Consider the following 14,573-nt stretch of genomic DNA (forward strand, 5'->3'; position numbering starts at 1 on the left):
AGCCAGGTGCCGGTGGCTCACGCCTGCAATCCTAGCTACTTCGGAGGCAGAGATAGGAGGATGGCAGGTGGAACTCCCCTCCCACTCCACAAATACTTCGGGACCCATCACAAAAAAGGGCTGGTGGAGTGGCTAAGCACCTGCCTAGCAAGAATGAGACCGAGTTCAAGCCCCAATACTGCACTCATGCGTGCACACACCCACCCCAAGAGTGAGGAAATAATAAAAACAAAGTAGAAAACCAAAGCATTTCAAAATGGTGATTCCTTTTCAGAGGGGAGGCAGGGGCTAGAGTGGAATGAACGTACAGGAGGCTTCAAAGGAATTGGTAACGCTCCATTTCTTACATTGAGTTTGTAAGTGTTTTATTATTAGGCATCATAATTTACACACCTTTTTGTATGGGATATTTTATAATTTTTTAAAAAGAAGGAAAACAGCCCACTATAAACACAATTTAAAAGCAGACTATAAACCTGAGGGAAAATATTTGTAACATAAGAAAGGCAAATGACTACTACTGTTAATATATGAAGAACTCTTATGAGTCAATATAAAAAATACTTAAATGGCACAAACGATAATTCACAAAGGAAGAAATACAAATGATGATAAACATGAAAAAGGTCTGCCCTTGCTGCTAATCATGGGTATGCAAATAAAAATGATGAGATAATATTTTTTTTAGCCTATCAAGTGGACAGAGATTAAATTGCAGATAATAGTTCCTGCTCCTTACTTTATAAGGGTGTTGTATCAGATGAGATAGTGTATATGGAGGCCCTTTGCAAATTAATACATATCACCATATGTAAGTTGTTGCCATAAGACTGTTCAGTTGTTCAGAAAAAAATGATAAAAATGGAGAGCAACAACAGAGGAAGACATCATTTATAGGCTAGGAGATTTGTGAGTTTTGGTAAGAACCTAAAATCAGAATGTCAGACTGAAAATACCTAAGAAGCATCCATGATCCCAGCACTCAGAGGCCGAGGCAGGAGAATCACAAGTTCCAAGCCAGACTGGGCTACATAGTAAGAACCTGGCAGTAGATAGATAGATAGATAGATAGATAGATAGATAGATAGATAGATCCAGTCAGCCTTTTTTGTTTTATTTGTTTTGATGTGAGGTGATCCTCTAAACCTACTACTACTAGGTAGATAGATAGATAGATAGATAGATAAGTGAACAAATCCAGTCAGCCTTTTTGTTTATTTGTTTTGATATGTGGTGATCCTCTAGTCTTACCCTCCCAAGTAGCTGGGGGCTGTCTCTGTGGTGCCAGGGATCCAATCGGCTTGTGCATGCTAAGCAAGTGCTGTACTACTGAGTTATTCCCCCACATTCTCAGTCAGCTTTCCTGATTCCACAGGTAAAGGTACTAGATACTGCAGTACTAGATATATAAAAGAGAAGAATTTTGTCCAAGAACACAGTAGTTTTATGACTTGGGCAATATATTCAGCCTTTCCCATCAAACACCTTCTTTTACATCTTCCTGTCTCTTTTCCACTCTCTCCCTTGGTATCTCACCATTTTTCCCTGATCTCTTTGCCTTTGCTAATAATATTATATAATTGAAGTTTTATTTTATTCTGTAATTACATGTTCCCTATACGTAAAGGGAGAGTAGAAAATTTGTTTCTCTTTTTAAAATAAATAGTGCTTTTTCTTTATGATCATTCATTGGTAACACATTTCTTCCCACCCCAACCCAACTTCTTACAGGTTGATGGGCTCCTAATAGAAAGGTCATCTGTTTCTGTGTCAGTACATTGGCTGGTAAGGGGAAGGAGAATATAAAGATGCTTTATCTAGATATTGAAAGTCATTTAAAAAACAATCATTTTCAGAAACAACAGAGCTTCTAAAGAGAACTCAAAGTAGCAGGAATATAAAAACCATTTACTCTAAAGTAAGTTGAGTGCTTTCTATTTTTCAGGCATTGTAGTAGGGGCTTTGTAGGCATTGTTACATTTTATGTTCCTAAGAACTCATAGGGATTTTATATGTTAGAAAACCGAAGCTCAGATAGGATGAGTAATTTGCCCTGGAGCTGAGTCCTGGAAGTTGAAGTCTGTTTGTTTGAGACAAACTTCTCAATTTATCTGATGAAGTCTCAAGTGGCTAAAATGTACACTGCTACCATACAATAGTAGAGACAAGAGTCTAAGAACTATGGCTGAGAGAAACCAGCTTGCGTTTTGTCTTAAAAAGCAAAGTTACACACTGGATGTCACCTTGGTGGCTTCCTAAGCAACTGATACTTGGTTCTATGGGAGTTCTTAGACTTGTGTTTGTTAAACTAATTTGGAATAAAACTTTATGAATTTTAGCAGCAAGACCTAGGGAAAGTTATAGAACTGGAAGGAGTTGCCATCATAAATTTGTGCCTGGCTTATGTAAATTCCCCCAGAATTAATTGGAAATGATTCTGTGAATTTATAGAAAATATTCAAGGCTGGTCAATTCATTTTGGTTTCTACCCTTTCTCCTCTGCTCTGCAGACAAATGAATGTGATATATTGCTAATACTCTCCTTTCCAAGTGAGTCAGGATTTTCTTCTTGATACTAAGTATCATGATGTCTTTCTTAATGTTTACATTGAAGATATATTTGCTCGAGGCAAGATTCCTATTATTGTGGGAGGAACCAATTATTACATTGAGTCTCTGCTCTGGAAAGTTCTTGTCAATACCAAGGTATGTTTAGTTCACTTGACTCACTGAATAAATCGGTTTCACTTTCATGTCAGCTAATTTTAGTGGGAGGAAGGTTGATTCTTGCTTGTTTCTTACACTCAACAACTGTAATTTTTCTACTTCATATTCTGAAGCAAATGCCACCTCCATATGTGAAGTGTTCTCCTCCAGGCTGGCCTAAGGGCAGGGACTGTGTGTGGGAAAAAGGCTCTTCTGTGGATTAATTAGCATCTCCATGTAAGTTAACAGTACATTAGTCTGATTCAGCATTTCCTGGCTGACAGCACAATGCATATGTTAGAGAGATGTCTAACACTGACCTCTCTTAGCAGAGATGATACTGTGTAGGGTGAGATTTTGCAAATGATAATGTGGTTATAATTCTTGTCCACTCTTTGGTCACCCTTGCTGGAAAGACTAGATTCCTAGATATATTAAAGTAAATGTAGTAGCCCTGATAACCTGCTTGCAGTTATGAAAAGGAAGCAAGGTAGCAGAGTTCTTTCCTACACAATAAGCCCTCCTTGCTTGCGTGGCCTCACAGCACTTACCATAGCATATTGGAATTTTTGGTTTATGATCGGTCTCACTATATGGCAAAATTTTCTGATTCATCTCTATTTTGTATTCATAACACTAAGCAAAGTGCCAGGCCCATACACAGTCTCAGTGTTTATTGAATTGTTGGATTAAATTTACTCCAAATTGTCACTTAATAGCCCCAGGAGATGGGCGCTGGGAAAGTTGTTGACCGGAAAGCAGAGCTTGAAAAGGAGGATGGCCACGCACTTCACAAAATCCTAAGCCAGGTGGACCCAGAAATGGCTGCCAAGCTGCACCCACATGACAAACGCAAAGTGGCCAGGTAAGAAAGTGCGGGCCCACTGCCCACATTCCTTTAGAGTTGAGAGGCAGAGAAATGTTCAGTTGGCCTGGGTGAAAGATAGTCTAGCTAATGTGGAGACTGATGTGTTGTTCTAGCTCAGCAGGTTGGGAGGGCCTGAATTACTGCCTCAGTCCAACTCCCTCAATAAATAGTTACACCCTACTTTGTTGTTACATTTTTAAATGCATAATACAGTATTGGTTTTCCTTAGGGTCTATATAATCTTACTTCATTTTCTATTTGATCTGTGCTTGTATAACAGTTTTCATATAAATTTTTTCTGGCATGCAGTACATTTACATTGTGATTTGGATTTCATAATGATTGTGCAATGCTAAGTTCTGCCCCAGCAGCTTTCCCAGAGGGAGGTGGATTTTATAAACTGTCTCATAGATCAGCTTACCTTTGCACATGGAGACTTTCTGGTAGGGAAGAGAGGTGGTAAATGAATTCAGAGGGTCATGTTTTGGAATTACAGCCTCCTGTATTATCTTTATTTTTTTGCCGTGTTGGGAATGATTACTGCATCTGGCACAGTAGACCATCTAATGAAGGCCTTACTATGGCAGATGGCTATATAGATTAATATAGTAGTATCTGGTACTGATAAGGGTTTTGAAGTATTTCCCTCAAATGTTTTTTCAAGATCAGTGTTTCGTAATCCTTTCTTCATTATTCTGCCCCCAGGAGCCTTTGTAGAATTTTTTTTTCCTAATTGTACCCCTTCTCCCAATGAAAGTTCATACTAAAGAGTAAGATCTTTTTAGGTAGAGTTGTCCATTGGAGGGCTATCTTCCATTCTAAGTTTTTTTGCCCTTTTGAAGGTAATCTTACCCTGGTAAGAATGCATATTCTAGATTAATGAAGATTATACTTTCTAGTATTCAGACATTTTATTTTAAGCATTTTAATAGAAATATTTCAATTTTTTTTAAACTCAGGAACATTATGATTTTTATATTCTTTTATGACATAGTTTTAGAGCCAGGTCTTTGTTAGTCTCTCCTTTGGCTAATCCTTTTTTTTTTTTTTTTTTTAAATCACCTCTCCTTTTTTTGCTTCTAAATTAGTAATGAGCTTGAGGATTACACCTTAGTAAGCGTCACTAGTTTCTAAGTAAGCGCTCTAGAGTCTCTCCTTTAGAGAGGATGGGAGAACTTTTTCATCTTTCTTTTGGATTGAGTGTGTATTCTAAACTCCAGATAACTAAGATATCTGTTACATTTCTTCTCATAGATCCTCTTTGAGTGACCATTGATACTGGAGTCTCTACTTGTTAGGGTTTCAGGAAGTGAAAGTGAGTCCGGAAGCAAAAGATAGCTTTCAAGCTGATACATTGTAATCTCCCAGAGTGGTAGAGTATAGATTTGAGAGTTCAGTTACCTAGCGTTGCATAATACAACAGACATACAGAGAAGTAGATAATGACTTAAGAATAAGTATGAGTTCTTTCTTCAGTGATCTTTGTGCCAGTAGAGTACCAGATTAGCCAGAAGCATTCTTGATTAATTTTAGACATATTTAAAAAGAAAGTTGATGAGCTAGATATACAACATACTTTTAAATTGTGGGAAAGGCACTCCAGCGAGACCAGACTTGTTGGATTGTACAAAGTGTCCCAAACAAGCTCTTTTACTGCTCACTTGAAAGTGAGTCTCATTCTATTTGTGTAGAAGAAACCTGTTATTTCTGAACCTATTTGACTAATGTTAGAATGTATGCTTAAAAGAATAGTATTATTTCTCACTTTACCCAGAGTTTTCTGTAGAACTTTTCTGAGAAGGGAAAGGATTGGAGTAACCCTGGACCTTCCTGTTTTTGCTGTGAAAGTGAAAATGAGGCTTTCTGTGATATGTAGCCTGTTTGTTTCACTTGAGAATGAATATTTCCCAGTGGTTTTCATGGGTTCCCCACCCTCTTTTAAACAATTCAGGAGCTTGCAAGTGTTTGAAGAGACAGGAATCTCTCATAGTGAATTTCTTCATCGTCAACATGCAGAGGAAGGAGGTGGTCCCCTTGGAGGCCCTCTGAAGTTCCCTAACTCTTGTATCCTCTGGCTTTATGCTGAACAGAGAGGTAAAAGCCCTTTGATGACCTAGAGTCCTTCTAAAGTAACACTTAGAATAATAAATTACTATACATAAAATGTTTAGAATCATGAGTGGCTTATAATAAGCATTGGTGTTAGCTGTTACGTTTATTATCGCTATTATTTTTGGTTGACTTAGGTGCAGTGTCATTACCTTAGGTATTTGTCTAGAAAGGAAGAAAGGGTAGTGCTCGTACTAAGATAAGCTATCAGGGTGGGATGCAGTGGTTGGAATGGAAATGGGATTGCTATCTAATAAAGATCCAAAGAAGAAAGAAAAGAGAGGTTTCTGTGGCAGGAGTTCTCACCTTAGGGTTCGATGGATTACTAATATTTCTAGTAGCAGTAGGCTTGAGAAATGGGTATGATGATTAATTAGCCAGCCTGATGGTATTTGTTGCTAAAGTATAATATAGCACATAGCACTGTGATCGTGGTAACTTACTCATTCAACAAAGATTCAGTGAGCATTCAATGACATGCCAAGTATTCTGTGTAGTATTTGGGTTTCAGAGATGAATAAAAGACAATGTCTGCTATTAAGGACATCCCAGTCTGGTGGGGTGATTGACAAGGAGATGGATACTACAGTGTGATAAACACTGGGTTAGAGATATATTCAGAGTTGTGGAGCTACAGGAAAGGGATGATGAGCATCTCTGGGAGGAGTTAGGAACTAATTTGTAAAGCTAGCCTTTGGGTTGGGACTGAGAAGATGAGATGATTATGTGGACAGGCAGTGTAGTGTAGTCAGGAATAGTACAGACTCTGAAGCAGACTGTCTAACTTCATATTCTTTCTCTACTATCTTCTAGCTATGTAAGTTTTTAAGATTAGTTAATTTATCTTTTTGTGCCCCAATAATAATAATAGTATATATCCCATAGCATCGTTGAGGATTAGATTAATTAATACATACAAAGTTGTGGGGCTGGGGGTATAGCTCAGTGGTATGTACTTGTCTGGTATATGCAAGAACCCAGGTTTGATCCCCAGCATTGCAAAATAACTGAGTAAATAAATATATACAGCGTGATATGTTGAATCCTTAATAGGTACAAACTTTTTAGAAAGACAAGAAAAAAGGTTACTATCATTACAGGATGAGAATTAGCAATGATAGAGATGTAGATGAGCATAATTGAAATTACAAAAATGTGTTAAATTATTCTCAGTTTATAGAAAAGGATAATTTTTCAATAATGAAATTCTTATAAATAAAAACTTAAACTACAAATCAACATAAAATAATGGTATTTGATTCACAATAAACCCATGTTTGGCAACCACATCTGAATGAATATGGACTTCTTACTCTTTGCTCCTTTATTGGGCTCAGTTGTTCAAGAGGTACATAGGATGGCTTTGGATTAAACTTTTGTCATTCCTATTCAGGATGTCATTTGGGGGTTCTTAAAAGGAAAAGAAATAACTATATAATGACAAAAGTTAAGAAAGGTAAACCAGGGGACTCTCAGTTGCCTCTGAAAATTAATAAGTATGCAGTCCACACAAGAAAAAAAGCATTTGTCCTTCATGATAGTACAATTGTATATAGCTTTATATAATGAGAAGGCACGTGCTTCATTCTGGCTGTTTTCATTTGGAGTTGCAATCTAAAGTGTGAGTAAATATAATATGAATTATTATATAATCTTTGAAATATAAGTCTTCTGTTTGAACAAATTATCTTCTTTATGGCAGCCTGTTCACTTACCATGTAAGTATGTAGTAAGCACCTGCAACATGTTGCTAGTTCACGGGCTAATTTGATTCAAGTTTTAGATGAGCGCTTGGATAAGAGAGTGGATGATATGCTTGCTGCTGGGCTCTTGGAGGAGCTAAGAGATTTTCACAGACGCTATAACCAGAAGAATATTTCAGAAAACAGGTGAGGATGTGGCTATTACTCTGACTTACTCTCTATCCTTGTCTATGGTTGAAAGACTGTAGGCATAAATAATGACTTTGGATCTACTTGTTTATTAGTCTGTCATTGGCATTGGTAACACTTGTTGGAAGAAGGTTTAGTGTACTTGTTACAGTTATAATTTTCTAATCTTTCAGATGTTCCCAAGTGTCACTTTTCAAGGAAGTAACCTGGGAGCTGGTGGGTAGGGGAGCAGAGAGATTTTCAGAATCAGTAACTGCTCAGGATCTCAGTTTTCTCATCTGTGAAATGAAATAGCTCAAGTAGTTCATGTCCAAGGCCCCTCCTAGCTTTCAGAGGCAATGGCTCATCTGTTGATGCTCTCCTGTTCCCAGCCAGGACTATCAACATGGTATCTTCCAGTCAATTGGCTTCAAGGAATTTCACGAGTACCTGATCACGGAGGGAAAATGCACACCAGAGACTAGTAACCAGCTTCTAAAGAAAGGTGTGAATTCCTCCATCTAACCTGGTCTTTTGGATTTCCTTGGGTGACAGAGCACCCTCTTGGTTTGGTCTGAGCAAGAGCTGAGACTAGATGAGTACCAAATGGCCTTCAGCTCAGAATTGAGATTATCCTTCAAGTCTAAAATTGAACTGATTTTCTCTTCTGTTGGGCTGGGAGGGCCTGCCTCTTGGCAGGGCAAGAAGTGCATACCTAGATGTTCCTGTATCACTATATCTTTCAGGTATTCAGGCTCTGAAACAAGTAACTAAGAAATATGCCCGGAAGCAAAACCGATGGGTTAAAAACCGTTTTTTGAGCAGTAAGTTTCATGTTGATCCTTATCCCCTGGATCCATTGAAAGAATATAGATGTCCTCTGTTCACCTAGAAAATGAACTTCCATTTCTGGACCTGTTCTAAGAATTTGGACCTGTCTTGGAGGAGGTCCTGTTGCATAAATGATTGTTAAATGATTGTTATGCTGTCTCAGAAAAAAACAATTAAATTTCCATTGAAGAGTCTTCTTTATACCTTGAACAGATGGTATTGACTATAAATAGGTAAGATCAAAACAGCAATCTCTTAGCAGAATTGGTGTTCAGGATTGATTTTAGCTTTACTTTTGTACCAGAAGTGCACTTAGAAATCTTAATTAAAATGGTTCTTGGGGGCCAGGTATGGTGATTCATGCCTGTCATTTCATTTACTTGGGAGGTGGAGATCAGGAAGATCATAGTTCAAGGCCAGCCTGAGCAAAAAGTTAGTGAGACCCTATCTCAAAAACCAAGCTATGTGGTGGTTCATGCCTGTGGTCCCAACTATTCAGGAGGCAGAAGTAGGATTGTGGTCTAATGCTAGCCCAGGCAAAAAAAGCATAAGACCCTATCTGAAAAACAAACTAAAGCAAAAACTGGGGATACACCTCAAGTGGTAGAGTGCTTGCCTAGCAAGTGCAAGGTCCAGAGTTCAAACCCCAGTACTGCCAAAAAAATAAAAAAGGTTCTTGGTCCAGATGTTCAGTATAAAAGGACAAAACCTTCACAACTTCTCCCTGCATCTTCTTCGTGGTCAGATACAGGATGCTTCAATTGAAACTTTAGTTGAACAGAACTTTTAAGAGAAAGGGAAGATAATTCTTATTCATCAGCCTTGTACTGTGTCTCTGGCCCTAAATTTGGTGCTATATGTATATTATTGAGCCTTCAAAGTGTAGGAGTTATTCTTCTCTTTTTAAAGATAAGAAAATGAAGGGCTAGAGAAGTTGAAATAACCTGCCCCCAATCCTCCAGCTAGTAGGCAGTAGAGATCGATTTCAGGCCTGACTCCAAGGTCTACACGTTTTTTGTTTCTTTTAGCTAGACAGCAGTAGTATTCGCCTCTGTGCTTATTAGTAAGAAATTGTGTGCTTATGACCTAAAAAGAGATTAATTTAAGCATAAGTGAAACTCCAGTTTTATCTTGTGGATAGTTTTAAAATACACTTCTGAATCTTCCCCTATTAACCTTATGCCAGTGGACTTCTGCTTTCACCTACAAGTAGGCTGGCTGAAGCCTTTACTCTTGCCCTTTGGTGCCTCTGAACATATGCGTCTTGATCCATGGTGTGACCACTGGATTGCCTTTTTCTACTTACCCTTCTTTCCTGGCACTTCTTGATAGATAGAGGGAAAGTATTAGTTTCAGCTGGAGTCAACAAATTTTGAATGCAGCTTCTCTTCCCAGGTCTGACAGCAAGTCTGAAACAAAAGGCCTTTTTTTTTTTGTAATCATTTAGAACTTCCTCCTGTGGTAAAGCCACAACTCCCCAATCTTTGCGGCAGAAGGGGTTGGGCACAGTGTGTCATGCCTGTTCCTCATTCGTGTGTATGCCCACACAGTCTTCGTGCTAGAGTAAAAGGCACAGCTGCCCTGTAAGTCAGGAGCCACATTTGATTGGCCAGGGCTGGTCTGCTGGGATATAGTTCTGGCAAGGAGCCAGAGGAACTTCCCCATCCCAGCTTGGCCTTGGACCAAAGCCAGAAATAGCAGCTGGGAGCCGAGAACTTGTTGAAAGGTGCTTAGACAGGGCACAGAAGCCCAACAAAGGACTTAGAGGAGAAAGGAAAATGTAGAGTGGCCTGGAAACAGGTGCAGAGCTTAAGTCAAGACCAGGTGTGCTGTGGGTGCTGCCTGCACCCTCCTAGTCTCACCTTTCCATGTGGTGGCAGGTGTAGCCCAGTCCAGTTTATGAAGAATCTTATTTGTGGTTGTCACAATCAAAAGGCCAGCACCTGCCAGCCGTTGGCATCCAGTGCCTTTGATGTTTTTTGTCCGTGGGGCGATGCTCTTTGCCTTTAGGCAGCTGACTTCACTTAGTTGTGGAAAGCAGTTTAGTGTGTCTATAAACTGGGGAAGCTACCAACAGAGACTAAATAAACTCTTGCAACATGGATTGTTCAGATGAGTGAATGCTTGTAGCTGTACTCTTTGCTACCTCCAGGCTCATCTCTGCTCAGAAGTATTTACCAGGGGATGTTGCTTGAATACCATTCTAGATGTGGCTCTTAAAAGAAGGACTTCAGCTAGATCAATCCAAGGCTTTTTGTCTAGTCCTCAGGTTCAACAACTCATTGGCTGATTTTATTGTTCCCAACTCACGGTTATCAGCATGCTATCGAGGAGTTTCATGAATGCTGGGCTAAAGGGATATATGCCAACCTGAGGCCAGTGTCTTCTCCTAAAGAAAGCTGTGAATGCCCTTTCCATAGAGCACTGTTAAGTGTAAGATGACATGGAACTTAGAACAGGCATTTATTTAAAGCTGTTAGTTTATTTGCTCCTATAATGTGCCATCTTTATTTTTTGTTTTTGGCAGTTATGGGATTTGAACTTGGGGCCTTATGCTTGCAAGCATGCTACCACTTGAGCCACACCCCCAGCCGATGTGCTATCTTTATGTTGTAGCCCACACAGTGGTCATAGAGCTGTTGCTCCATTTAGTCTGCTGACTGGTCTGGAAGATTCTGCACGTAAGCCTCTGGTTTTGTGATCAGGCTATTGGCTACAGATAAGTCAGCCTTCTAGGTCTTTCTAGTATTGTGGTTCATGTTTATAGTAGAATGAGTAGCATGGTCAGAATGTTTACTCCTTTGTCCTATGTGTGTTTCCCTTTGGGGTTTTAGAGTCTTGGGAGCGGAATAGATTGACCCCTCAACTTTTCTTTGTCATCATTAGGACCTGGTCCCAGTGTTCCCCCAGTATATGGCTTAGAGGTGTCTGATGTTTCAAAGTGGAAGGAGTCTGTTCTTGAACCTGCTCTTGATGTCGTACAAAGTTTCATCCAGGTGATTATTAATCATAGTACAATCTATTGTCTGGTTTTCAGAGCACTTTCCTTTGCTGACACTGTTGTTGCTGTATTAGGGAACTAAGCCTTCTATCCCATGGAATGAAGCAGAAGGGTTGGCTGCTTTTAGATCCCTAGGGGCTGTGTTTCTACAGTCACATGTAGAAAGGTTGCTGCTAAGATCTGTTCACAGCCCACCTGTTCCCTGGGGTATGAAAACAGAATCTTGGGAAAAACCTACTCCCCTTAATATCAGAATTATACCCAAATCTCCTTAAATCTAATGCTCTCCCTACACTTGTTTTCTTAGGGCCACAAGCCTGCAGCTACTCCAATAAAGATGCCATATAATGAAACTGAGAACAAGAGAAGTTACCATATGTGTGACCTCTGTGATCGAATCATCATTGGGGACCGTGAATGGGCAGGTACTATGGGGAAGGGTATGGAAAAATGTGTGAGGGGAGTCATACTGATTTCCTGAGATTTAGGGTCTTCAGCAATTTGTAAAGGGACAGCCTCATTCCTTTAAGAACTTGTGCCCAAATTCCTTGGAGGCTTTCCCAAACTAGGGAGTTATTTCCATATTCTGAAATGCAAAGGAAGATCATACCTATGCTACAGCTGGCATAGGTATTTTATACTGCGATGTCTGCAGCTAACTTTGTAGTGCTCCTTTGACTTAGTGGTTCTGCCTGAGAGGAGTTTCTTGCCCTTAAATGTTTAGAACTTAGTGGGGGTAAGATATCATTATAAGGGAATCACAGGGGTGGGGGCAGGGGGGAGAAATGACCCAAGCATTGTATGCACATATGAACAATAAAACAATTAAAAAAAAATAAGGGAATCCCAGCAGCTCATGCAAGAGACTGAAGAAGCTGAAGCATAGCTGGGAGGGAGCAGGAAGTACAGTCCTCTGGAGTGCATTCTTCAGAGGCTGTGTCTTTTCAGTACTTCTCAAGGTAGTTTATTGACTGGTTGTAGTGGCTCAGACTGTGATGAAAGATGTTATGGGAAGTTGTAAGAGCTAGCCTGTTAGGGCCACTGCCCAAAGGTTCTGTGTCTCTGCTTTAGGGCCTAACTTTGCCCTGTGACAGTCACCTTGCATTCCTGTTGCACTCCCCTGAAGAATTCCTATAATCAGTCAAAACCAGAAGGCTTGTCTCCAGTTCGAATTTAGAAACAGTCCCAGGGCTTACTTCTCTTAGGCACAGTGGGGCATGTAGTTTACCCAGTGGCTTGGAATCCTGCTCAGAAGACTGCTTTGCTTAAATTCTCAGAAAAGTAGATTTTTTTTCTCCCCATATCAACCAATAGAATGATTAGGTCTATTAACTGGTAACTCTGGCAAAATGAACTCCTTTGTCAAAGACTGGAGACGGCTGTGGTTGCCCAACGAGCAGAAGAAGCCTCGATTGTCCTTGGTTTATAATGATGAAAGGAGAAGAGAAAGAGAGTTCTGATTGTTTTGTAAAGGAAACTTAGTGGTTCGATTTGTCGAATGTCCTTCAGAGAGAGCCTTAGAGAAGCAACATTTGTAAGCCTTTGTGAGCTTGGCTGTGTAAGCCCTTCTATAGTGCCATCTGTCAAGTACTTGCTCCCATCTCCTGCTGCCATGGAGAGCCAGTCCAGAGCCCAGTTTTTGCCTTAGGCTCTAGCTGAAGAACAAAGCTGACTTTTCTCACAAAGTAAATTTTTCTTTGACTTCTAACCTCTTTCTTACTTATGTTTGCTTCTAAACCCTTAAAAATGATGTCTTAAATATGTATAAAAGAATTTAATCTAGTCACCCCTTTCTTTAGGTGTTCTCAAGATAAGATTTCCTTGAAAAACCAAATAGTAAAAATGAGCCAGTATGAGTTAGTCAGAAAATGAGAACTGTCTTAAGGGTGAGAGATCAGCAATTGGTATTACACAATGGTGGCCACTTAGCCTACTACTGGACCCTCTGAAGAGATCATTAGCCGAGTGGTGGCATGGGCCTGTAATCCCAGCACTTGAGAGGCAGAGGCAGAAGAATGGAGATTTGAGGACAGCCTGAGCTGCACATACCAAATCCCTGTCTCAGAAAAACAAAACAAACCAGCCAGGTGCCAGTGGCTCATGCCTGTAATCCTAGCTAATTAAGAAGTAGAGATCAGAAGGATTGCAGTTATAGGCCAGCCTTAGCAAATAATTTGAGAGACTTTTTCTCAAAATTACCCAATACAAGCTGGGTGCTGGTGGCTCACAGTTGTAATCCTAGCTACTCAGGAGGCAGAGAGATCAGGAGGATTGCAGTTTGAGGCCAGCCCAGACAAATAGTTCATGAGACCCTATCTCGAAAAAACCCATCACAAAAAAGGGCTGGTGGAGTGGCTCAAGGTGTAGGCCCTGAGTTCAAATCCCTGTACTGCAAAACAAACAAAAAATACCCAACACAAAAAAGGGCTGGAATGGCTTAAGCAGGAGAGTCCCTGTGTATAGAAAGCATGAGGCCGTGTGTTCAAACCATAGTACCACCGAAACAACAACAACAAAAGCCAAGAAAGAAAAAAAGATGAAACAAGAAATCATCAGAGACAATACCCCTTATGGTCTCTCTGGAGCATTGTATACTCGTAGAAATGGGAGCCTTGTGGCTTAGTCTTTCAAATGACTTAACTGACCCAATCTAGGGATGACAGATCAGGAGGGGTTATTGATGACAGCAGGGTAGGAGTAGGAGAGGCAGCGCTGGTCTTCACATCTGTAGGGCTGCTGCAGCATGAGGCACAAACAAGGGTTTGAATTTGTAAGTTGAAATGCATCTGTAACAAGAAGCTTCATGCCATAGAGACTGATTCTGAAAAGTGAGGTCTATTTTTGGATCTATAGGTCTGCATAGGTCTAAGCAGAAAAGTGTACTTCCTGTTTGGCCATGGACAAAATCTAAACCCCCTCTGAACTTCAGTTTGTCTCAGCGTAAAATGAACAGAATAGACCATTCTACAAGATTGTTGTGAGAATTAGTGATATAATGTACCTAGCAGGGAGCACTTGATACATGGTAGCTCTCTCTAGCTTGCTAACTAGCTTGCTATATAATTTATTCTTCCCTTAAAAGTGATAAGCAGCTGTGTGTGGTGGTACATGACTATAATCCCAGTACTCAGATTGTTGAGGCAGGAGAATCACAAGTTTGAGGCCAGTCTGGGATACATAATGAGAC

General features: G+C 40.0%; 1 protein-coding gene across 2 annotated transcripts in view; it reads left to right on the plus strand.

Moving 5' to 3' along the window:
* Trit1 (tRNA isopentenyltransferase 1) overlaps nt 1–14,573 on the plus strand; it is a 42,479-nt gene that overhangs the window by 26,311 nt on the left and 1,595 nt on the right. Inside the window, exons 3-10 of one of the 2 annotated variants that reach the window (XM_020171665.2) lie at nt 2,608–2,706; nt 3,426–3,571; nt 5,526–5,668; nt 7,461–7,572; nt 7,947–8,059; nt 8,301–8,378; nt 11,272–11,381; nt 11,694–11,811. In XM_020171665.2, coding sequence (XP_020027254.2) covers nt 2,608–2,706; nt 3,426–3,571; nt 5,526–5,668; nt 7,461–7,572; nt 7,947–8,059; nt 8,301–8,378; nt 11,272–11,381; nt 11,694–11,811 — 919 coding nt within the window. The remainder of the gene's footprint in view (nt 1–2,607; nt 2,707–3,425; nt 3,572–5,525; nt 5,669–7,460; nt 7,573–7,946; nt 8,060–8,300; nt 8,379–11,271; nt 11,382–11,693; nt 11,812–14,573) is intronic. The other variant, XM_020171666.2, reaches the window with a different exon arrangement.

Source organism: Castor canadensis, chromosome 7, assembly GCF_047511655.1.
Source record: "Castor canadensis chromosome 7, mCasCan1.hap1v2, whole genome shotgun sequence".
NCBI classification, from domain to species: Eukaryota; Metazoa; Chordata; class Mammalia; order Rodentia; family Castoridae; genus Castor; species Castor canadensis.